The 24525-nt window shown below is 42.8% G+C and overlaps 1 protein-coding gene across 4 annotated transcripts in view; it reads right to left on the reverse strand.

Annotated features, from left to right (window-relative positions):
* Nucleotides 1-24525, reverse strand: part of LOC140196181 (mediator of RNA polymerase II transcription subunit 12-like protein) — a 720072-nt gene that overhangs the window by 648962 nt on the left and 46585 nt on the right. For all 4 annotated transcript variants that reach the window (XM_072254957.1, XM_072254955.1, XM_072254956.1 and 1 more), the window contains exons 4-5: nucleotides 15837-16028; nucleotides 13997-14156 (exon numbers count right to left, since the gene is read on the reverse strand). In XM_072254957.1, the coding sequence (XP_072111058.1) occupies nucleotides 13997-14156; nucleotides 15837-16028 (352 nt within the window). The remainder of the gene's footprint in view (nucleotides 1-13996; nucleotides 14157-15836; nucleotides 16029-24525) is intronic.

The raw sequence follows: 24525 nt of genomic DNA on the forward strand, positions 1-24525 counted from the left end.
TCGCCGGCAATCAGGGTTCAACTCCTGCCACTGTCTGTACATTCACCTCATGACCACGGGGGTTTCATCTCACATTCCATGCCATCAGGTTGAAGGACCAACACCTCAAGCTTCACCTGGGTAGTCTTCAATCTGATGGCAGGAATAATGATTTCTCTAAAGTCCAGTCATTTCGCCCAGCCTACCCCTTTGGATTCCTGAACAAGCTGCCCTGTATTTGAAGATTAAAGATTAGCTTTATTTATCACATGTAGATCAAAGCATTGAAGCTTGCAGTGAAATCCGGTGCTTACCTCAAAGACCAACACAGTCCAAGGAAGTGCTGGTGGCAGTCCCAATATAGAAGTCCAGTAATTTCTCCCCCACCCTCCCCGACCCAGCTTCTCTCCCATTCCTCCTTCGGGCTCTGTCCTTGCCCTTCTCTTCTCCGCATTGACCCATCAGCTCCCTCTGCTGCCCATCTTCTGCCCCTTTCTCCCGCTCCACTCTCCTGTCAGATTTCTTCTTCTTCAGCCCTTCAACGCCCAGCTTTTCGCTTTGGCCTGCCTCCCCTGTCCACCCAGCACCTTCCTCACCTGATTTCACCTATCACCTACCAGCTTATACTCCTCTCACTCCCTCCATCTTCTTATTCTGGCTTCTGCTGCCCTCTCACCCATTTCCATTACAATCCAGATGAAGGTACTCAGCCTGAAACATTGACTTTTTATTCCTCTCCACAGATGCTGCCTGACCCGCAGAGTTCTTGAAGTGTTCTGTGTGCAATGTTTTGGATTTCCAGCATCTAGAGAATCTCCTGATTATATTACCCATTCCTCATTATGTTGGAATTGTGTGGCTTGCCAGGTTAGTAGATAATTAACCACAGAGATGGAAGGGATGGAGTCACCTATGGACTAGACTGCTCATGAATGGTAAAGTGTTTTCCCCAAATGGGATGGACCTATCATACAATCTACAACCTCTGATGCCTATGGCATGCTCATATTATTATTAAAGACATATCCCATCCCGGACACTGTCTGTTTAATCTCCTGCTGGTAGGAGATGCACAGACATCTTAGCCAAGAAAAGATAACTGACAGACAGCTTCCTCCCGAGGGCTGTTATGCCTCTGAATAATGCTACATCCCGGCTTGCCAACAGGCTTTGAGTCAAAGTCACTTCTTGCATGTAAATATGTTTTTTTTTAAATTAAGATGTACTGCAGGCATTGTGAATATTTGTTTTGCATGGACTGGACTATCACTGCAATCTCATTGTCGAGCAATGACAATAGTAACATAAGATATAGGAGCAGTAGGAGGCCATTTGGCCCATCGAGTCTGCTCCGACATTTCATCATGGCTGATCCATATTCCCTCTCAGCCCCAGACTCCTGTTTTCATGCCCTGACTAATCAAGAATCTATTAACCTTTGCCTTAAATATACCCTACCACTTGGCCTCCACTGCCACCTATGGCAAAGAATTTCACAGATTCACCACCCTCTGGTGAGAGAAGTTCCTCATCTCCGTTCTGAAGATGTGTCCTTCTATTGTGAGGCTGTTGCCTCTGGTTCTAGACTCTCCTACTCTTGGAAACATCCTCTCGCCATCCACTCTATCAAGGCCTTTCACCACTCAATATGTTTCAATGAGGTCACCCCTCATTCTTCTGAAATCCAACGAATGCCGGCCTGAGCCATCAAACACTCTTCATGTGACAAGCCATTCAATCCCAGAATCATTTTCATGAACCTCCTTTGAACCAGTTCCAACATCAGCACACCCTTTCTGAGATGAAGTTCTCTTCTATTCTAGTGATTGTTTTATAATCATCATTACTGCTACAACCTCTTCAATTATGAAATTTGCTTCATTAATTGAATAAGAAGTCCACCTCTGGCATAATGGGACCCAAACTCCCAACCCCGGCCTCATAAGATGCTAGTCCTGAACATTGGGATTGCAAAAGGTTTATTATTGTCACTGTACCAAGACACATTGAAAAACTTTCCTTGCATCATGTTCATATGGATCAGAATCATACCACAGTGCTACAAGGTAAAACAGGAACAGAAGGCAAAATAAAGATTCGCTAAAGGGGCAAACTAGAGAAACAAAAACATGAAGGAGTGATAGGCAGGTGAGGAGAAGAGAGGACAGAGGGGAGTCTCCTCCCCCTTCCTTTCCAGTCCAGTTTTTATTGTTTTATAAAGATACAGCACGGAGTAGGCCCTTCTGGTACTGTATGCTGCACTGCCCAGCAAATTCCCCTAATTACGGGGAAATTTACGATGACCACTTAACCTACCAACCGGCACGTCTCTGCACTGTCGGAGGAAACTGGAGCACCCAGAGGAAACCCACATGGTCACGAGGAGAATGCATAAATTCCATACAGGCAGTGGGGGGAATTGAACCCAGGTCGCTTGTACTGTAAAGCATTGTACTAACCATTACACTACCATACCGCCCCTGATCAAGGGTCTTGGCCCGAAACGTCGACTTTTTACTCATTTCCATAGATGCTGCCTGACCTGCTGTGTTCCTCCAGCATTTTGTGCTTGTTGTTCTGGATTTCCAGCATCTGCAGAATCTCTTGTGGTTAGCGAGGGACAAAGATATGTTGAAAGGGCAAGATGAAATGGGGGGACAGAAAGCTCAAAGTATGGGCTAGATGGGTCAAATGGACTTCCTGCATGAAACACCTCACCTGTAATTAATCTGGGAAAACAAAATGGTTCATATTGTCAGTAAATGTTAAAAATATACTGCTCCCTCTCTGCAATCTTCAGAAAAGGTCCAAACACTTCTCTGAGACATTATTAACTGGGATAAAACCACTGTATGCCTTTGATCCTAAGTTAATTAAATGAAAAAGCCCTTAAAGGGATTCTTGTACTTAATAGGCTGATTCCACTTCATCGAGAAACCAGCTGTACTTCCCACTTACTCCAAGGTGTCAGACAAAGAGATCAAGCCTGTCCAGTTAAAAATTAAGTGTTTCAAAGTCTGCCTGCTGATGACATCTTCAAAGGAATAATGTATAATGCCCCTTAAAGTGACAGAGACTTACAATCACTAAGTCAAGGAAATAACAGGATATACATTAGATGGGAAGCTGGTCAGAGCATTAGCAGATGGAATTTTAAGTCCCACAAGGGCGAGCCGATACGCTTTGAGAAATCATAGGGGAGGAGGACATTCCCATTCAGTGACCACTTTATTAGGTACCTCCTGCATACAATAAAGAGGCCCACTGAACTTGTGGCCTTCTGCCGCCACTTCAAGTCAACATGTTGTGCTTTCTGCACACCACCGTTCTGGCACATGATTACCTGAGTTACTGTCGCTTTCCTGTCAACTTGAACTATTTGGCCATTTTCCTCTTTACTCACACGTTAACAAGTTGACTTCGCCTACAGAACTGCCATTCATTGGATTTTTTTTTTTTTGTTTTTCGCACCATTGTCTGTAAACTCCAGAGACTTGTGTGAGAAAATCCCAGTTTCTGAGATACTCAAACCACCCCATCTGGCACCGACAATCATTCCACAGTCAAAGTCAATTAGATCACATTTCTTCCCCATTCTGACACCTTGTCTGAAGAACAACTGAACTTCTTGACCATGCCTGCATGCTTTTATGCACTGTTGGGCTGATTAAGTATTTGCATTAACAAGCAAGTCTACAGGTGTACCTAATAAAGTGTCATTGAGTGTATACAGTAGATGTTTAAGTATGAAATAACGTCGATGAACACAGGGACCTGGAGACTGAAATCCTGAGATCCCTGAAAACAGTGACACAGATCAATGGGACGATGAGGTTGGCACATGGCAGGATTGTCTTCAGTAGGTTAGGGCAATGAACATACGAGTTCAGATGGCATATTGCAACCTTACAAAACACTGTCCAAGCTGCCCTTGACATATTGTGTGCTGCATTGGTTGAGTCATACAGCACAGAAACATGCATGATAGCATATTGGTTAGTACTGGTGACGCAGGTTCAATTCCCGCTGCTGCCCGCAAGGAGTTTATATCTTCTCCTCGTAACTGCATGGGTTTCCTCCAAGTATCCTGGCTTCCTCCCACAGTCCAAAGACCTACCAACCAATTGGTAGGTTAATTGGTCACTGTAAATTGTCCCGTGATTAGGTTCAAATTAAATTGGGGGATTGCTGGGCAGCGTGGGTCAAAGGACCAGAAGGGCCCACACTGTTCTGTATCTCAATAAATAAACAAATAAATAAAATCTAACAGATCCACACTCACCAAAAAACATCTAAGCTGGTCCCATACCCCTCCAAACCAGTGGCTCCCAAACCTTTTTGGGTTAGCAAGACCACATCCCCGGCACCCCTGCTACCATTAGATAAAAAACTGTAAAGACTATAGAATTTACAGCGAAAAGTGAAAGAAAATATGAACTGCAAGTTTAAAGCAGTTACAAATAATAGCAAAAATTACTCATTTAAAGCTGCAAATAAAAATATTTTATTCAATTGCAATAAAAACTTCCAAACATTTTGGAGTGCAAAATTGTTTTAAGCTCTCGAACAATTTAGGGTGGTTGTTTTTTTTCCAATAGTCCATTCACTATTTCATTGCTTTTTCATCTTCCAATGAGATGAACGGGCTTGGTGCAGCGATATCAGCTTTTCACCATCAGGCTGAATGTCACTCAGGAGTCTCATATCCCCACATTCAGTAACTTATTGGCCATTTTATTGCTCTGAAAGAAGTTGAGTGACTACATGAAAACCACTAAAACGATCTTGACCTTTTTTCCCTCCACAGTACAGGATAGCATTCAGAGATTTCTTTCTACAGCCAAAAGTCATGATATGATTTTTTTTGAACCTCAGCTTCAGCTCAAAGTCATTCTGTAGCAAGATCAGATCTTCCTCCATCTTTCCTGTTAATTCATCATTAAAAGTGTTCAGGAATCTATTAATTACCCAATCAGGAATTTGTATCTAGAGAAGATCCTGAAATCTCTTGGACATGTCTTTAGGCAGCTCATCCAGGTGTAACTGAAGATCATCATCTAGTATTCTTTCCTTCTCCTCCAACTCAGAGAGGCTTAGAAATTGGAAAAGGGCGCAACAGCCAATGTTGCACTTCAATAGGGTTAACTTGGACAGCAATGTGGAGATGACTGATTTGACTTTGAAAAGATTCACATAATTTCCTTGCAGTCGAAAATTGATTTCACTAAACTTGGCAAATATTTCTGACAATTAGGCAGTGGCATGCCTAATATTCTTGAATTAATTACTGAATAAAGTATTTGAGCCTTCAAACAATATCATAGTTTCAAAAAGCACATAAAAGCATCTCAGACAGTGTCCTTTTAAGTGTCATCTGACTTCTGTGTGCAATCACAAGCATTCAAATTGTTCATCACTCAATACAAATCTCTCAAAATAGTCAAGAATTGAGAGCATGGGACTTGATTTTATTTACCACTATGATAACAATATTTAATGATTTGTGCAGCCAATTAGGTATTTTTTATGACAAGAGGTTGTCTGTAAATTACACAGTGAATAGTAAATATGTTAGATACAGCTTTTTACAATAAAGTAATAACCCCACTGTGGCTTCCTGTCACTGATGGTACCCCATCTGTTGCACAAGCAAGAATGTTGGTGAGCAGAATGTTCTTTACTTTGAAAATTTGTTCAACAACCCAAAATATTGGCCTCCCCCTTTGTACGTTTCTAATCCCCTCGCAAATAACGACTCTTGAACCATGCTTTCATATTTTATGAAGCAAACATAACTGAGAAGCAAAGATTTGCTGCCTGTATACTCATTGAACTGCAGAGCAAATTCAGTTATTCTATATTACACAATGCTTCTTCCACATTCTCAATCATTTCATCTAGTCGGCTTTAAAGAGAATTGTCACTGAGCAGAATCACTTATATGGTCTGGTGACTTGCACAAACCTATACTCAGAACCTCCTTTGACTGCTGGCAGAATCAGTACTTCTCCGATTTTATGGAGCTTTCCAGATTTAACAATGAACAATTAAATGTTTCATTAAGCATACAAGCCATCGCGGTTCTGCTGTGAAGTGCTGGCAAATACATTTTAAAGTGTTTTCCATTTCTGAAAGTTTTCACAAAGTGACTGAAAAAAAAGCCAACTTCAGAGTGTATTCTCTTCAAATATTCAAGGAACCTGCAAAGTTTCATTGCTTCATTTGAAAAAAAATTTTTCACACAACATGCGTATTGATTGCTTGGTGTTACTACAAATCTATATTTCAGATATTCCACACTATACTGTCTGCACTTTTTTCATTTGGTCTGCTTCTGCCATTTTCATTATGGATCAACGACCATGGTCAATAAAGGGGAAAGTTACGATGTTATCATAACTCAGGCAAACCCTGGCTCTGTGCCTGAAGGTACATAAAGTGGGGTAGTAATATCTCGGTTGAGCCATGGGCTAAAGAAACGTGGTCAAGATCATTCAAAAAGGCAGATTCTGAACTTTACCCTACTGCATGCCTTACCCAATTTCACAGAAACGGCGTCACTGAGTAGAGTACAGGAATCGTACTGGCTAGCACTGTACTACGGCAGTGAACATCAATGATGTGTGGGCTGGGCCTAGAAATCTCGCAATTTCTTCAGTCCACATTCCTCATTATATGCCAGATATATAAATGTCACATTACTTTTCAATGACTATAACACGCTTTGAGCAAAGTCAAAGAGAATGATGGGTTAGCAAGCGGTGAGATGATTATGTGAACATTGTTATCAATTATGAGGCACTGAGGATCAAATGCTTCTAATAAGTAATTCATTTCTTAAGTCAAGCCTGTAACCCCTCAGCTGGTCCCCTTGCCACTCAGCGTCCCCTACTGCCCCCTTTATCTTTATTACCCCTTACAGCCCCTGGGGGTTGGGTGATATTGCCCACTTTAGAAGCCACTGCTGTCCACCTGTCCAGGTGACTTCTAAATGTTTTGAATGTCAACGACTTCATATATGGGCACCCTCTGGGTGAAAAGGGTATCCCTCAGGTTTCTTTCAATCGTTCCCCTCTCACCCTAATCCTGTGCTCTCTAGTTATGATTGCCCCACCTTGGAAAAAAACTTATGCATTCTTTTTATACGCTTCCAAGAGTTTTGGCTGAGGGACCGGACAGGCTGAGCTTGTTCTCACCTAGGGTGAAGCAGGTTAAGGGATAACATGACACAGTGCATAATATTATGACAAGCATGGATATGGGAGATATTCACAACCTTTTGTCCCCCAAAGTAGGGGTATCAAAAACAAGAGGGCGCAACATTAAGGTGAGCTACACAGGTCAGGGAATAAATTTATTTCCTTCCATAGACGCTGCCTGACCTATTGAGTTCCTCCAGCATCTGCAGGAACTCTTCTGCCTCTAAATTGAGATGGAGGAGCTTTAAAAGGGAATCTGATGGGCAAGTGTGTCTCCTAAACAGAGAGTGGCTGGCATCAGGAAAGTGATGCAAGAGGAGGTGGTGGTTTAAATACAATTATTATGTTTAAGAAGCATTAAGACAGATACTCAAATCGCAAGGCATCGAATGAGCTAGTCCTAATACAGGCAACTGCAATGGAGTAGATCAGCAAAAGATGGAATGGCTGTGATGGTTTGAAGGGTGGGTTTCTGCACTGTCATTTGACCATGACTCGAAGATACTTCACCACTAGTCCAATCTGTATTAAGCAATTCCACAGAAATTCCAGCTTATTATTATCTCGTTCCTACAAATTTAATTCAGAAGTATCCTGGCATATATTTGCCTCCACCTCTGTGGGTGCCACGGGAATGTAGTGGTTGGTGTGTTGTTATTACAGCTTAGGGCTTCAAAGTTCGGAGTTCAAACCCAGCAGACTCTGTAGGGAATCTCCGTAGCCTTCTTTGTGAACTGTGTGAGTTTTCCTCAGGCCCTCCGGTTTCTACCCACAGTACATTGTAAATTATCCCATCATTAGATTACGGTTAAAGCTGTTGCGGGTTGCTAGCTGGAAGGGTCTATTCCGCTCTGTATCTCTAAGTAACATGATCCTCTAGTTCGTTAGTAAACACCTGGAGCACCGAAGCAGCAAGTTATGTATCAGACACAGAGTGCTGGAAGAGCTCAGCAATTCAAGCGGCATTAGCGGAGGGGAATAAACAGTTGGCATTTCAGGCCGAGAACCTTCATCTGGGCTAAAAGGAAGGGAAAAGAAGCCAGAATAAAATGGTGGAGAGAAGGAAAAGAGTTCTGGCTGGCAGGTGATAGGTGAACGGTGGTAGGGTCGGGGAAGAAGAGGGTGAAGAGGCTGTGATGTGATAGGTGGAAAAAGTAAAGGGCTGAAGATGAAGGAATATAATAGAAGACAGTGGATTATGGGAGAAAGGGAAGGAGGAGGGGAACCAGAGTAAGCTAATGAACAGATGAGGAGAAGGGATGAGGGGAAATAAACTGGCAAAGAAAGGAGAGGAGGGAGAAATTAAAGTTAGGAAATCTATATTCATGCCGTCAGGTTGGAGTCTACCCAGTCAGAATATGAGGTGATACCCCTCCAACCCAAGTGTAGTCTTATCATAACAGTGTAGAAGGTTCCAACCCTCCCATACCTCCTGCATTTTTTATAACCATATAACAATTACAGCACGGAAACAGGCCATCTCGGCTCTTCTAGTCTGTGCCGAACTCTTACTCTCACCTAGTCCCACCAACCTGCACTCAGCCCATAACCCTCCATTCCTTTCCTGTCCATATATCTATCCAATTTAACTTTAAACGACAACATCGAACCTGCCTCAACCACTTCTGCTGGAAGCTCGTTCCACACAGATACCACTCTCTACGTAAAGAAGTTCCCCCTCATGTTACCCCTAAACTTTTGCCCTTTAACTCTCAATTCCTGTCCTCTTGTTTGAATCTCCCCCACTCTCAATGGAAAAAGCCTATCCATGTCAACTCTATCAATCCCCCTCATGATTTTAAACACCTCTATCAAGTCCCCCCTCAACCTTCTACGCTCCAAAGAATAAAGACCTAACTTGTTCAACCTTTCTCTGTAACTTGGGAGATGAAACCTAGGCAACATTTTAGTAAATCTCCTCAGTACTCTCTCAATTTTATTGACATCTTTCCTATAATTCAGTGACCAGAACTGTACACAATACTCCAAATTTGGCCTCACCAATGCCTTATACAATTTCAACATTACATCCCAACTCCTATACTCAACGCTCGGATTAATAAAGGCCAGCATACCAAAAGCTTTCTTCACCACCCTATCCACATGAGATTCCACCTTCAGGGAACTATGCACCATTATCCCTAGATCCCTGTTGTTCTACTGCATTCTTCAATGCCCTACCATTTACCATGTATGTCCTATTTTGACTAGTCCTACCAAAATGTAGCACCTCTCATTTTTCAGCATTGAACTCCATCTGCCATCTTTCAGCCTACTCTTCTAACTGGCCTAAATCTCTCTGCAAGCTTTGAAAATCTACTTTATTATCCACAACGCCACCTATCTTAGTATCATCTGCATACTTACTAATCCAATTTACCACCCCATCATCCAGATCACTAATATATATGACAAACGACATTGGACCCAGTACAGATCCCTGAGGCGCACCGCTACACACCGCCCTCCAATCTGACAAACAGTTATCCACCACTACCCTCTGGCGTCTCCCATCCGGCCACTGCTGAATCCATTTCACTACTTCCATGTTAATGCCTAACGATTGAACCTTCCTAACTAACCTTCCATGTGGAACCTTGTCAAAGGCCTTACTGAAGTCCATATAGACAACATTTTTTGTGTTCCTCAAGAATTCCAGCATCTGCAGAACCTGGAAGTCACGTATTTGGTTTGTAAACTACTGTTTAGCTTGAGTCCAAGTACAAAATCCTATCTTGAGCAATACACTTTAGAAAGGACTTGGTGAGGATGCCAATAAAATTTAGCACAAGTTTGATGGAATTCAGTCAAGCAGAAAGAGAATAGAGATGAGAGAACAATTCCAATTAAAACAAAGTGATTAAAATGCAGGTGTTTTCAATTATAATCAGACCTTTAGAGGATGAGACAGAAGCCGTCCCCAACAGTAACTGAGCCAATATGAGAAGAAATGTTTTTGCAGCATAAAGTTTTTAATGAAACACATTTGAATGGGTAGTGCAGCAGAACTAATGGGCCATAAGACATGGGAGTGAAATGAGACCAACCTATCAACCTCCACTTCAAATATACCCAATGACTTGGCCTCCACAGCAATCTGTGGGAATGAATTCTACAGATTCGCCATGATCTTAAGAAATTCCTTCTCATCTCTGTTCTAAAGGGATGTTATTGTACTCTGAGGCTCTACAATCTAGTCCTAAACTGCAGCAACTAGAGGAAACATCTTCTCCATGTCCACTCTATCTAGGTTTCACTGAAACCTCTCATATTCTTCTAAACTTCAGCAAGTACAGGCCAGAGCCATCAAACACTCCTCATACATTAACTCTTCCATTTTCAGAGTCATTCTCATAAACCTCCTGTGGACCTTCCCCAATGCCAGCACATCTCTTCTTAGATAAGGGGCCCAAAACTACTCACAATATTCCAAGTGTGATCTGACCAATGCCTTATAAAGCCTCAGCATTACTTCCTAGCTTTTATAAATCAAGACCACAAAGGAAAATACAGCTAAGAAAATTGTTTCTCGATGCTGCAATGCAACTTAAATTCTCTGAGCAGGCTAGTTCATTTAACCCATTTGACTTAAACTGTTCAATAAATGAAAAAGTTTACTCTTTCAATAATAACTAGACAAATTATTAAACATGGTGGTCCCACTTAGGGTTAAAAAGAAATCATTTAGTAAACGTCATCATGGTTAAACAAGTCTGTCCACAAACTCAAGATCATACAGAGTATTTGAGAGAAAATTGAGGAAAACTGGACTTGAAAATTTTCAAGGAAAATCTAGGCTCTTTTAACTTTTCTATACACTCTGCAAGAGCCCATTTTTCCAAGATTATTGCAGAGAATAGCAGCAATTCAAGAATATTGTTCTCAACTCTAACCGACTATTGAATCCTGCCTCAACCTATAATGTCCTCAGTCAAGCACCTACCACAAAATGTGAGGAATTTGCAGCATTTTTAACCAACAAAATTACTTCCATTGGAGAGAGTAGAGCTACAGATACTGGTAAGCTCTTAAAAAGTTGGCAACCATGTCAAACTTAATGATTCAGAACTCTAAGATTGTAGCAAAGAGAAAACCAGCTACTTCTGTCTTGATCCTGTCCCTATCACACTTTTAAAGACTGTTTTAATAGTGTTTTCAGTTCTGTGAGGGAATTTATTAACACATCCCCCGAAAATGGAACTTTTCCAGATGCCGTTAAAACTGCGGCTGTCAAGTCCCTACTTAAAAAGCCAAACCTTGATCGTGAGGTACCAGCTAACTTGTACCAAGATATCAAATCTTCCCTTTCTGGGAAATTTTCTTGAGAAGGTCATTTTCAACCAACTGAAAAACTTTCTGAATGAGAACAATCAGAAGTAACTAGCCTGGGTGTTTTGAGACTATAAGACCATAAGATATAGGAGCCGAAGTAGGCCATTCAGCCCATCAAGTCTGCTCCGCCATTCAATCTTGGGCTGATACAAGTCTTCCAGTCATCCCCACTCCCCTGCCTTCACCCCATACCCTATGATACCCTGGCTAATCAAGAACCTATCTATCTCTGCCTTTAATACATCCAATGACTTGGCCTCCACAGCCGCTCGTGGCAACAAATTCCACAGATTTACCACCCTCTGACTAAAGTAATTTCTCAGCATTCCAGTTCTAAATCCTTCAATCCTGAAGTTGTACCCTCTTTTCCTAGAGTCCTCTACCATGGGAAATAACTTTGCCATATCTAATCTGTTCAGGCCTTTCAACATTCGGAATGTTTCTATGAGATCCCCTCTCATTCTCCTGAACTCCAGGGAACACAGCCCAAGAGCTGCCAGACATTCCTCATATGGTAACCCTCTCATTCCTGGAATCATTCTTCTGAGTCTTCTCTGAACCATCTCCTTCAGTTATCCTTGATTCAGATTCAAATTTTAAATCCCACATAAAGAAAGAGACCAGAGCAGCATTTCTACACTTAAGAAATACTACAAAGGTACATTTGTTTCTGTCACATAAAGATACTGAAAAACTAATTCAAGCCTTTATATCCAATAGACTAGATTACTGCAATGCATTTTTTACTGGCCTTCCAAAGCAACCTTCTGACAGACTTCAACTCATTCAGAATGCCACTGCTAGACATTTAACCAAAACCAGGATGACAGAGCATATCACTCCCATATGGGCTACTCTATGTTGGCTTCCTGCATCTTTAAGAATTGATTTTAAAGTTCTCTTACTTGTTTTCAAAGTTCTCAATGGTCTGGCACCAGGGTAAATCACAGAATTGTTTGCAGTTTATTATCCTGCTCGACCTTTGAGATCTTCTTTTGGTCTCCTAAATCTAAAAAAAATTTCTCTCAGGTCAGCATTTTTGAAGTACGCTCCTAAACTGTAGAATTCAATACTGAAAACAACCAAGGATGCAGACTCAGTTGATACTTTTAAATGCCATCTCCAAATCATTTATTTAACCTCTTTTTTAAACTAACATCCTTTCGTCTTTTATTTTATTTTTATATTTTTCTTTATTTTCATGTTTATACTTTAATCTCATTGTAAAGCACTTTGAACTATATCTGTATGAAAAGTGCTCCATAAATAAAGTTATTCTTCTAGTCCTTTTGAAATGAATGATAATATTGCATTTGCCTTCCTTACTATCAACTCATCCGGCAAGTTAACCTTAAGAATATTCTGCACGAGGACACCAAAGTCTTTTTCATTCATTCGTTATGTACCATGTCATATGACATTGGCGATTATGGTCTTGACCATGACCATGATTGTTCTTGGCATTTTTTTTTCCAGAAGTTGTTTGCCACTGCCTTGTTCTGGCCAGTGTCTTTACAAGACGGGTGACCCCAGCCATTATCAATACTCTTCAGAGATTGACTGCCTGGTGTTCTTGGTCGCATATCCAGGACTTGTGATATGCACAAGCAGTTCATTCGACCACCCACCACCTGCTCCCATGGCTTCACGCGACCCTGATCAGGGGCTAAGCAGGTGCTACACCTTGCCCAAGGATCTGCAGGCTAGTGGAGGGAAGGAGCGCCTTACACCTTCTCTGGTAGAGACGCATCCCCACCCTGCCACCCAGTCCCTTTGCACCCAATTTCTGAATTTGCTCCACATTTTTTTTAAAAAATAGTCTACGTCTTTATTTCTTTTTCCAAATGCTTCCCTCCAGTTTTAGGGGTCACAGTTTGAGGATAAAGGGGAAGCCTTTTAGGACCAAGATGAGGAAAAACTTCTTCACACAGAGAGTGGTGAATCTGTGGAATTCTCTGCCACAGGAAACAGTTGAGGCCAGTTCATTGGCTATATTTAGGAGGGAGTTAGATATGGCCCTTGTGGCTAAAGGGATCAGGGGGTATGGAGAGAAGGCAGGTACAGGGTTCTGAGTTGGATGATCAGCCATGATCATACTGAATGGTGGTGCAGGCTCGAAGGGCCGAATGGCCTACTCCTGCACCTATTTTCTATGTTTACACAGTTTTCCATTCTGCAAGCCTTCAAAAAAAAAACCTAGGCACATGCTTTAAAAGAACAGAATTAGTGCAAGGAAGTGGGTTTGAGTTAAGAAATGGGATCAACAAGAGGACTTTCTAGGAAACAGAGTAGACATGATTGATTGAATTGCCTTCTCAGTGCTGTTTCAACATACTCTTCAATTCATCAGGAATTCCAGCTCTGATCAGTCCGGCCATTTGTCCACGGAACTGTAACATCCCACTTTTCTCAAAAATTTACTTAACTACAAGAGTGTTCAACTATTAATCAAATTAAAGGAATAACACAGGTTTTAGCTTCATTACCAAGGTTGGGATCTGTGGCTTGCCTCTTCTTAATCTTGGCTTCAGACACCGCAGCATAATATGCACAGGTCATCTTCATGAGCCATGCACCCCTCAACAATGGCACAGAATACTTGGCCAAATAAGCAAAGATTTCTTCCTTCTTGCTAAGGATTGGGACCTGCGGCAGAAGAGCATAATATGTTTTGAATGTAATTCCGCTGGTCAGCACGTTCACGTCCTAGCAATGCAGCACCGAAAAAAAGACAGCTTGTTATTTAAAAGGTCAGAAAAATTGGACCAACCCTTGCATGGAGTCCAGCAAAGGTCAGGGAAAGGAAGATTGCAAATAGGTTGGTAAACATCGGGGATTGCTGGGTTGTGCAGTTCGAAGGGCTGAAGGGGCTACTCTGCACTGTATCAGGACACTGCAACGAATAATGTTAAATTTTGGCACAGTGAGATATGGAAGGGTCTCTGGGTCAATTGTGAAATTAAATAAACCAGTAGATGAGCTCAGCAAGTCAGGTAGCATCCAAAGAGGGAAACAAACACTCGATGTTTCACGAGGACTTTCCTCTGGACTGAAAGAATAGAGGGGAGATAGAACATAGAATAGTACAGCACATTACAGGCCCTTTGGCCCACAATGTTGTGCTGACCCTCAAACCCTGCCTCCCATAATAACCCCCCACCTTAAATTCCTCCATATACCCATCTAGTAGTCTCTCAACCTTCACTAGTGTATCTGCCTCCACCACCGACTCAGGCAGTGCATTCCACACACCAACGACTCTGAGTAAAAAACTTTCCTCTAATATCCCCCTTGAACTTCCCACCCCTTACCTTAAAGCCACGTCCTCTTGTATTGAGCAGTGGTGCCCTGGGGAAGAGACGCTGCCTATCCACTCTATCTATTCCTCTTATTATCTTGTACACCTCTATCATGTCTCCTCTCATCCTCCTTCTCTCTAAAGAGTAAAACCCTAGCTCCCTTAATCTCTGATCATAATCCATACTCTCTAGACCAGGCAGCATCCTGGTAAATCTCCTCTCCTCTATAGCAAGCATAGAAGTGAAATGTAGAGGTAGGACAAGAGCTGGCAAGTCTAAGTAGATCAAGGTTAGGCATGACACATTGGCAGATAGGTAAATGGTGCAATGGTGAAGCCAAGGAAGCAACAGAGGCACTTTTGATGGTTTCAACATCATAAGGGCAGGGTCAAGGAACAATAGGCCAACACAGACTCTAGGAAAATGCTGTGGAAAATTTCGAAGTTCATCCTGAGGTCGACTATAAGAGTCTCATCACCTTCAGCATGGTAACAATGGGAGTGAAAGTGTGAGGGAGGATGGTTACAAAGGAAAAGGGGAGAAATGTAGAATTGTGAATTGAGAAGGTATCCAAGCTCAATAGTAACACTTAACAATTACAGGAATTTATGAATGACAAAATCATATAAAATTTACACAAGTAAAAGGTAGATAAGGTAAATACAAGCAGGCATTATTTTCCCATTGAGGTTTAGGTGAGACTACAACTAGAGATTAGGGGTTAAGGGTGAAGGGTGAAATGTTTAAGGGGAACATTACGGGAAACTTCACTCAGAGGGTGGTGAGAGTGTGGAACAAGCTGTCAATGGAAGTGGTGGGTGCAACAGTTGAGAGAAGTTTGGATAAATATAGAGATGGAAGGGGTATGGAGGGCCAAGGTCCAATTGCAGGTCAATGGGACTAGGTAGCATAAGGGTTCACATGGACTAGATGGGCCAAAAGGCCTGTTTCTGTGCTGTTGTGTTCTATGACTCCACAGTTAAGGAACAAAGCTCTCCTGTGAGTTACATACACACTGCGATCTTACCTTTTTGGCTAAAACTGTCAGTGGTTTGTTCCCTGCGAGGTCCATGAACCAACTGTGGATTGCACTCTGGGAGCGGGCAGTCACCAGCCAGTAGTTATCTTTGGCATTCACCTGAGGTTTCTTTTTCCCTGTGTCTTGAAAAGTGTTAAGCTTAAGTTTCTCTGCCAAGATGCTGCTGAAATAGGCACCGATCTGTTAAAAGACAAAGAGGAGGAGAAAATTAGCCTCCGACAGTGTGCATGATTCTGTAGTCTCTACATTAATTGGTAATATTCTACCTTACAAAGAAAAAGCCTTTGGGGTTGTTGTCAGAGTGGGAAGAAACAACTAACCTTACCTCATGGGGTAGGGATAGAGTGAGGAGTGAAATAAACACATTCATTTCTGTCACTTACTAACTGCCCATTACGTCACTGACGTTTAGGGCAGCAATGAAGGTCTTCCATCTCCAGTCAGTGTTCAGGGCTTCCTTCGTCATGTCAGCAGCTTTCTCTCCGTTTTCACTAGTATCAGTCATGTAAGTCCCAGGTGGAGCTCAGGAACATCATCATACTCAGATGTAGAAGGATTCTTCACTGCTGTTTCCGTAACAATTTGTTTTACCTATCAAGGTTGGTAGCACTAAACCAAACCCATGAATCTGGAGGACCAGTGGACTGCTCTTTGTCTGGGTTCTATCCTTTGACCTGTTTGGCATGGATGACCCTACCAAGAGCCAAAGCATAAGGCCCTGACTCCAGCCAACACAGCTCTCCAGGTCATTGAGGCACAGAAGCCTCCAAACCCAGCGACAAATGGCTGGTCCTCATGGAGGGCCTTTATCTCATTCTACCGTTAAATCCTAAATCAAGAATGTAGTAACTCCTACTTTGAAAAAGGCATACTCGGCAACTTCAGGCTCAAGAAACAACTTTATCTCGAACTTCAAAACTGTTATGTATATACAGAGGCTTTCACAACCTGTACAGCATGGCAGGTACACTATATACAAAACCCACCAGAAGTAAAAACGGAAGTAAACCCCCCCCCCTTTCGTAATTAGTATTAACTTACTTTTAATAATCCTCACATTACAACAAAGAGCAATCATGATATACAGTCCTGTTGAAGGGTCTCAGCCCCAAGTATCAATACTTTATTCCTTTCCATTAACACTGCCTGATCTGCTGAGTTCTTCCAGCATTTTATGGATTTCAGAATCTCTTGTGTTTAATATATTTGCATAATCCTCATGACAAAACATAAAATAGTACAGCTCAGGAACAGGTCCCATGGCCCATAATGTTGTGCCGAACCAAATAAACTAGTACTGTAATCAAATGGCCAACTAACTAATCCCTTCTGCCTACACAAAATCCATATCCTTGCATTTTCCTCACATTTACGTGCCTATCTAAACATCTCTTAATAGTTCATAATGAAAATGCCTCCACCACTAACCTAGGCCATGCATTCCAGGCATCACTGCCCGTAAAAAAAAACTTGCCCCTCACATCTCCTTTCAAATTACCCCCTCTCAGCTTAGTTGCAGGCCCGCTGGTATTAGATATTTCAAACCTGGGAAAAAGATACTGTCTGTCTACTCTACCTATGCCTCTCTTAATCTTATAAACCTCTATCAGATCTCTCTTCAGCCTCCACCACTCCAGAGAAAACAATCCAAGGCCGATCTAACCTCTCGTCACAGCACACATCCTCTAATCTAGGCAGCATCGTAATAAATCTCGTCTGCACCCTCTCCAAAGCCTCAGCGCCTTCTCTATGATGGGGCAACCAGAACCGTATGCAATACTCCAGATACAGCCCAAGAGTTTTTATAAAGTCTTAACGTAATGTCCTGACTTTATAAACCAAAAATAAGCACAGCAGTATTCCTCCACTTCCTATAGACCGTGATTAACACACAAATGCAAAATATACCAGTGGAGTGTCATTGTAGCTAGGCTGCAAGGTGGAGGTATGTTTCTACCAAAGGGGGTATAAGGCGCTCCTTCCCTCCACTAGCCTGCAGGTCACCCTTGGGCAAGGTGTAGCACCTGCTAAGCCCCCGATCGGGGTCACATGAAACCATGGGAGCAGGTGGTGGATGGTCGTATGAGCAGCTGGTGCATACATACTTTGATAATAAAATGAACCTTTGATGGCTTTGGGCCTCTACTCAGCAGAGTCTAGAAGGATGTGGGGTGGATCTCATTGAAACCTACTGAATATTGAAAGGCTTAGAAAGGACTGATATGCAAAGGGGGGGGGTCTCCAATAGCAGGGGAGTCTAGGATCAAAGGGAGCAGCATCAGAACAGAAGGACATCCTTTTAGACCAGAAATGATGAAGCATTTCTTCAGGGAGAAGTTGATGAATCTGTGAAATTCATTGCCACGGCTGGCTGTGGCGACAAGTCTTTATGCATATTTAAAGCAGCAATTGATAGATTCTTGATTGGTCAGGGCATGAAGGGATACAGGGAGAAGGCAGGAGATTGGGGCTGAGAGGGAAAATGGATCAGTCATGATGAAATGACGGAGCAGACTCCATAGGCCAAATGGCCTAATTCTGCTCCTATATCTTACACCTTGTAACTTGCTCCAATATCACAGCTATTGACCATTGGTGTCATTTATTCATTAAAGAAAACAATCACAGCAATAAGGGGTCTCAACAAACTGCATCTGCTCCCATTCTTACTGAATACCACTTTCCTACATTGGCAGCCATTAATAGATTTCCCATTTTTCCACAAAATCTCTGCCTCATTGTAGAGAGGACAGCTTCATGGAGAGAGGGAAGAGGGCTTAAAGGACATGGGCAGGGTGAGGTCTCTCTTTCCCGTAACCACAGAGTGGTGGATGCCTGAAATGCACTGCTGGGGGTGGTGGTAGAAGTAGGTATGATAGTGACATTCAAGAGGTTTTTTTAAAATAGGCAGGGAGTAGAGGGTTATGGATCACATTCAGGCAGAAGGAATTAGTTTAATCTGGCATAGAATGTGACACAATCAACACTGGTATTGGTTCATTATTGTCACATGTACGAAGATAGCTAAAAACTTGCCTTGCATATTGTTCACACAGATCAAATTATTCCACAGTGCATCGAGACAGAACAAAGTAACACAATAGCAACGCAGAATGAAGTGTAAAAACTACAGAGGAAGTGCAGAGCAGGTAAACAATATCATAGCAAGATCATTACTTCATTTCACCGTACAAGAATTCCATTCAAGAATCTGATAACAGTAGGTAGAAAGTGTCCTTGAGCCTAGTGTTAATTGCTTTCAGGCACTTTTTTTTTAAAAAAATCTTCTGCCCAGTTGGTGAGGGGAGAACAGAGACTGTCTGGGTTGGGTGGGGACTTTGCTTATGCTGGCTGCTTTACTGAGGCAGTGAGAAGTATAGACAGAGTCCAGAAGGCAGGCTGGTTTCTGTGAAGTGCTTGAGTTGTGTCCACAACTCTCAGCAGTTTCTTACAGTCACGTGTGAGCAGATGCCATACTTAGCAGTCATGCTTCCAGACAGAATAGTGCTTTGAGGACTTGTTCCTGTGCTGTACTTTGCTATGTTCTATGTTCTTTCAACTGATCCTAACATAATGGAATCCAAGGAAAAGGAACGTCCATTCTGCTAAAACACTGAAGTTCCATCGGGCCAAGCCGATGTGGCTCTAGGTTACTACAGGTGTCCTGTATTCTTGTTCAATAGCACTGGACTATTGAGCACATCTGCATGAAACACTGTCCCAGGAAAACAGCACTCCCACCACACAGGACATGTCATCAGGAAGACTCAGGATTCACACCACCAGGTTCAGGAACAGTTTCTACTCTCAACCAACAGGTTCTTGAACCAAAGAGGAGAACTTCATTCAACTTCACTGCCCCTTCATTGAAATGTCACCTTCTGCACTCTAGTTGAATGCCCAAGTTGGGCAGTCTTTCATTGATTCTGTTATGGTTATTAGTCTGTAGATTTATTGAGTAAGCCCACAAGAAAATGAATCTCAGGGTTGTATATGGTGACATATATGTACTGTGATAATACATTTACTTTGAACTTTGACATGCAGCATGCAAAGTCTCTTTTCTAAAAGTTCCTCTGGGTTGAGTCAGGAATAGGAAAAAAAAACAGACTCAAACCTCTAAGTGCATAAATGTCAGCCTCTTCATTTCAAGTGCAAATCACCGACTGCTGGAGGAAGGCCAGGCAGCGTTTGTGGAGGCAGAGGGATGGTTAACATTTCAAATCGAGAAGAGGGCATGGCCTGGATGGTGGGGGCCATGATGACAGATGCCGCTTTCTTGTGGCAGCACATCAATGGATTTCCTCCGCTGGGAATTGAACCCTCAATCCTCTGATATGTACGCTAACCGCTATACTATCTCAAACCCCTTTTTTACTAGGCATCTCTAGAGATGGGGTTCATTAGTCCCTCGCTAACAGCCACCTGACTCAGCGGTGAGAAAGCCACCTTTCTCAGACTCCGTATATCTAGGGCCAATATGACTTGGGTTCCACCAAACCCAGGAAGTTGGGAAGTCTCGCCCACCCGAACCCTGGTCTGTGTGAATACAGTGTAACTACCGCCCCTGTGCAATTGCCCGTCAGCAAGAAATAACAGATTGTACACTGCATACAACTAGAAAGAAAGTATATTTACAAATGTCAGCTTTGTTGAACAGTTCGTAGAAAAACGAAAAGAAAAAAAAACAAAAAGGGCCCATTACAGTTAGCTCAGTCCAAACGTGCATGAAGTTGCAGCTCATCTTGAAGTTGGCTTTAATTCACGCACCGGACCCACAATCTACGTGAAAACACACACCAGCTTCAAACATCGCTGGAAGTCCACCTCAAGCAAACGGGCTCCCCCACAGGAGTACTGGGCCTTCCTCCTTGAAGCCATTCATCTGCACCAAGCTCCCTGTACAACAGGGAAGGCATCCTCAGCTATCTTCCCTCTTGTCTTCTCCCAGCTCCCAGCAAAAAGACCTCGACCCACACCAGTGTCCATCACAAAAACCTCTCCACCTAGCATTCTCTAGAACCTTCTCCCAATTCCACCATTCTGACGGGCTGACACAATATTCCTAAGTTGAACAACATAGCTCCTTATCTTTAGCTCAAACCCAAATATGCTAAAAGCAGAATAGACTGCTCTTACAGGACTGCTAAAATGAAATACCTACAGCATAGCAGTAAAAATCTTAACCAGGGTGTAACATACCATAGCTGTCAATGAAACTAAATACTTTGTTAACCACACTTTTTCTGGCAAGTGATCATCGCAAGTAATAGTCTATAACTTCCCTTTGGTCTTGAAAGCAATTTTGTGCAGCAGAACTGAGGCGAGGCGGGAGTGCCCGTTGCTGAGAGCAAGGAGGACTTGAGCTTTGATCAATTTAAGCGTCATGCCAAAGTCAGAATCAAGGTGGCAAGGTTTGGGCACCAGACTGTACCGATTCAACTGACCTCGATGTATGGACAGAGACTATAGTGCCGTGCTGAATCTAAAGTGTCGGTTACAGGCTGGATCAAGTCCGGAGGGTCCAAGCCCCAGAGCATAGAGGCAATTGAACCCAATGTTTGGACAATGACTCAGGTGCCGAGCCAGGTTGAGAAGGTCAGGGTGTCGGGGCCTGAGGCAAGGAACAGACCAGTTCAGCTCGCTGCTCCGCAGGGTTTACGCAACTCTGCAATGAATTATGCTGAACTCTGGGACTCCCTTACGGACTTCAGTTCAGAACACTATTTGCTTGGGGAATTCTCCCCCCTCTGCACATTGGGAATTAGGTGGTCTTTTTTTTTTTTAAAATATAGGTTCTTTTATTCTTTCAAGTTTATTTTTATGAACATGTGCTTTTTCTTCCCTCTCTGCACATTGGGTCTTATTTTAAAATATATATATTGAAAAGTTCTTTAGGGTTTCTTTGTTTCATGGCTGCCTGTTAGGTGAATCTCAAGGTTGTATAATGTATACATACTTCGACAATAAATATATTTTGAATGTTAATTACATGCTTGATGAAGGGTCTCAGCCCGAAATATCGGTTCTTTATTCTTTTCCATAGAGGCTGCCTGACTCCGTGTGTTACTTAGCGTCTACAGAATCTCTTTGTTTAATTATATGACCTCTTTATTTCAGTCAAAGCATGCTATTGAGTATATTTCTTCAATCGACCTTTTTTTCTACACTTGACTACACTTACATAAAATACGCAGTAACTTGGGCATTGATGCACAGAGGTGCAAATGCACTTAAACCAACATACTCTGATGCTGCCACACATGAAGATTAATAGCCATTAAGTCATAGTTCAACCATGTTTAACAGCAGGCGAGTGATTTGGATGAAATCAGCTTTAAGTAGATGCTGTGCAAGTAAGACACACTTGTCAGAAAGTCTGGTTTTAAACTGAAATTACAGGGCTAATTATGGATTACGGTGATTGAAATGTGCCTGGAGGTGACAGAGCAGACATCTGTAGAGTTAGCATTCGAGCAGTAATTGGAAGCAATTTTTCTGAGGTAGTGCTGGGAGCCTCCACATCCACTGACACGTGGTTTGACCAGGCTACCCTACAAAAGGAGGCGAACACTGTATCTCCTGCCCAAGGATAGTAGTGAGAAGCTGGTGGCTTGGTGGAGCGGGGTGGGGGGGTATTTGAAGTGCTGCCACAGTAAAGCAACATCCATCAATAAATCCAAGACCTCCACCATCCAAGCCATGCCCTCTTCTCACTACCACCATCAGACAGGAGCCAGAGAAAAGTCTTGGGTCCCACACCACTAGGTGAAAATTTCAAAGTTCAAAGTAAAATTATTATCAAAGTACATATATTTAACCATATGCTGCCCTGAAATTCATTTTCTTGCAAACATTAACAGAAAATACAAAGAAACACAATAGAATCAATGAAAAGCAACTCAGATGAACAAATAGCCAATCTGCAAAAGAGTGCACGAACAAAATTAATAAATAAGCATTAAATATTAAGAACTCGAGTTGCAGAGTCCATACATCATGGAATTTGTTGAGTGTTGGGAGTGAGTCAAGTTATCCATCCGGTCCAAGAACCTGATGATTAAGGAGTAATTGTTCCTGAACCTGGTGGTCGGTGACTTGGGTGTATCCAAACCAGAAACTCTGGATCAATAGTTCCGTGCTCGCTGCACTCATCACGCCAGACAGAGCTTTCGCCGCCAGTAACCACCAGGAACTCAAGAAATGCAGCAATGATCTACGCAAAGTCATCAAAGCAGTGAAACGACAATACAGGGACAAGATCTTCACCAATCAACACACACAGCAAGGTCTGCACACCATCACAGACTTGAAAGCTAAACGCAGTGGTGCTGCCAATATCACAGCCTCGCTCCCAGATGGGCTAATTTTTTTTTTTGTTGGTTCAATGTTGCCAACACTGAGCCCCTGAGGAGAGCTGCCAATGCGACCGGCACTTTGGTCATCTCTGAGGCTGAAGAACACAGGTGTTTCCAACGAGTGGACAGTGGCAAGGCTGCAGGACCATATGGCACCCCAGGGCGGTTACTCAGAGTGTGCACAGCATAACTGGCTGGTGTGGTTGCAAACGTTTTTAATTTCTCCTTCTCCCAGTGCAGAGTGACCTCCTGCTTCAAAACATCCACCATTGTCCCTGTACCGAAAAAGACCAAGGTAACATGACTGAACAACTAGCGTCCTGTTGCATTCACCTCAATAATAAGCAAATGTTTTGAGAGGCTGGTCAAGGACTACATCTGCAGCTTGCTACCACCCACACTGGATCCCCTACAATTCGCCTAGCGACACAACCTATTGACAGATGATGCAATAGCCACAGCTCTACACAATCTCTTCACACATCTGGAGAAGACGGATGCTTTTGTGAGAAGGTTGGTCTTGGACAACAGTTCAGCATTCAACACCATAATTCCCTCCAGCCTCGACAAGAAGCTCAAAGGCCTTGGCCTTCACCCTGCCTTTGCAGCCAGATCCTGGACTTCCTGTCAGATCGCTAGCAGGTGGTAATAGTGGGCTCCCTCACCTCTGTCCCTCTGACCCTCAGGGCTATGTCCTAAGTACCCTCCTTTACACTCCGTACACCCATGACTGCCACCACCCACAGCTCCAATCTGCTAGTTAAATTTGCAGCTAATGCTACATTGATTGGCCTTATCTCAATTAATAACGAGGCAGCCTACAAGAAGAAGTCATCTCTCTGACACAGTGCTGTCAAGAAAACAACCTCTCCCTCAATGTCACAAAAACAAAGGAGCTGGTTGTGGACTACAGGAGGAACAGAGACAGGCTAGCCCCTATTGGCATCAATGGATCCTAGGATTGAGAGGATGAACAGTTTCAAGTTCTTTGGTATGCACATCACCGAGGGCTTCTCTTGGTCTGTACATACCAGCTGTGTAGTGAAAAAGGCACAACAGTGCCTCTTTCACCTCAAGACGGTTGAAGAAGTTGGGCTTGAGTCCCCAAATCTTAAGGACTTTCTACAGGGACACAATTGAGAGCATCCTGACTGGCTGCATCACTGCCTGGTATGGGAACTGTACTTCCCTCAATCGCAGGACTCTGCGGAGAGTGGTGCGGACAGCCCAGCGCATCTGTGGATGTGAACTTCTCACAATTCAGGATATTTACAGCAACAGGTGCATAAAAATGGCCCAAAGGATCATTGGGGACCCAA

The sequence above is a fragment of the Mobula birostris genome, chromosome 4 (genome assembly GCF_030028105.1).
Source record: "Mobula birostris isolate sMobBir1 chromosome 4, sMobBir1.hap1, whole genome shotgun sequence".
NCBI lineage: Eukaryota > Metazoa > Chordata > Chondrichthyes > Myliobatiformes > Myliobatidae > Mobula > Mobula birostris.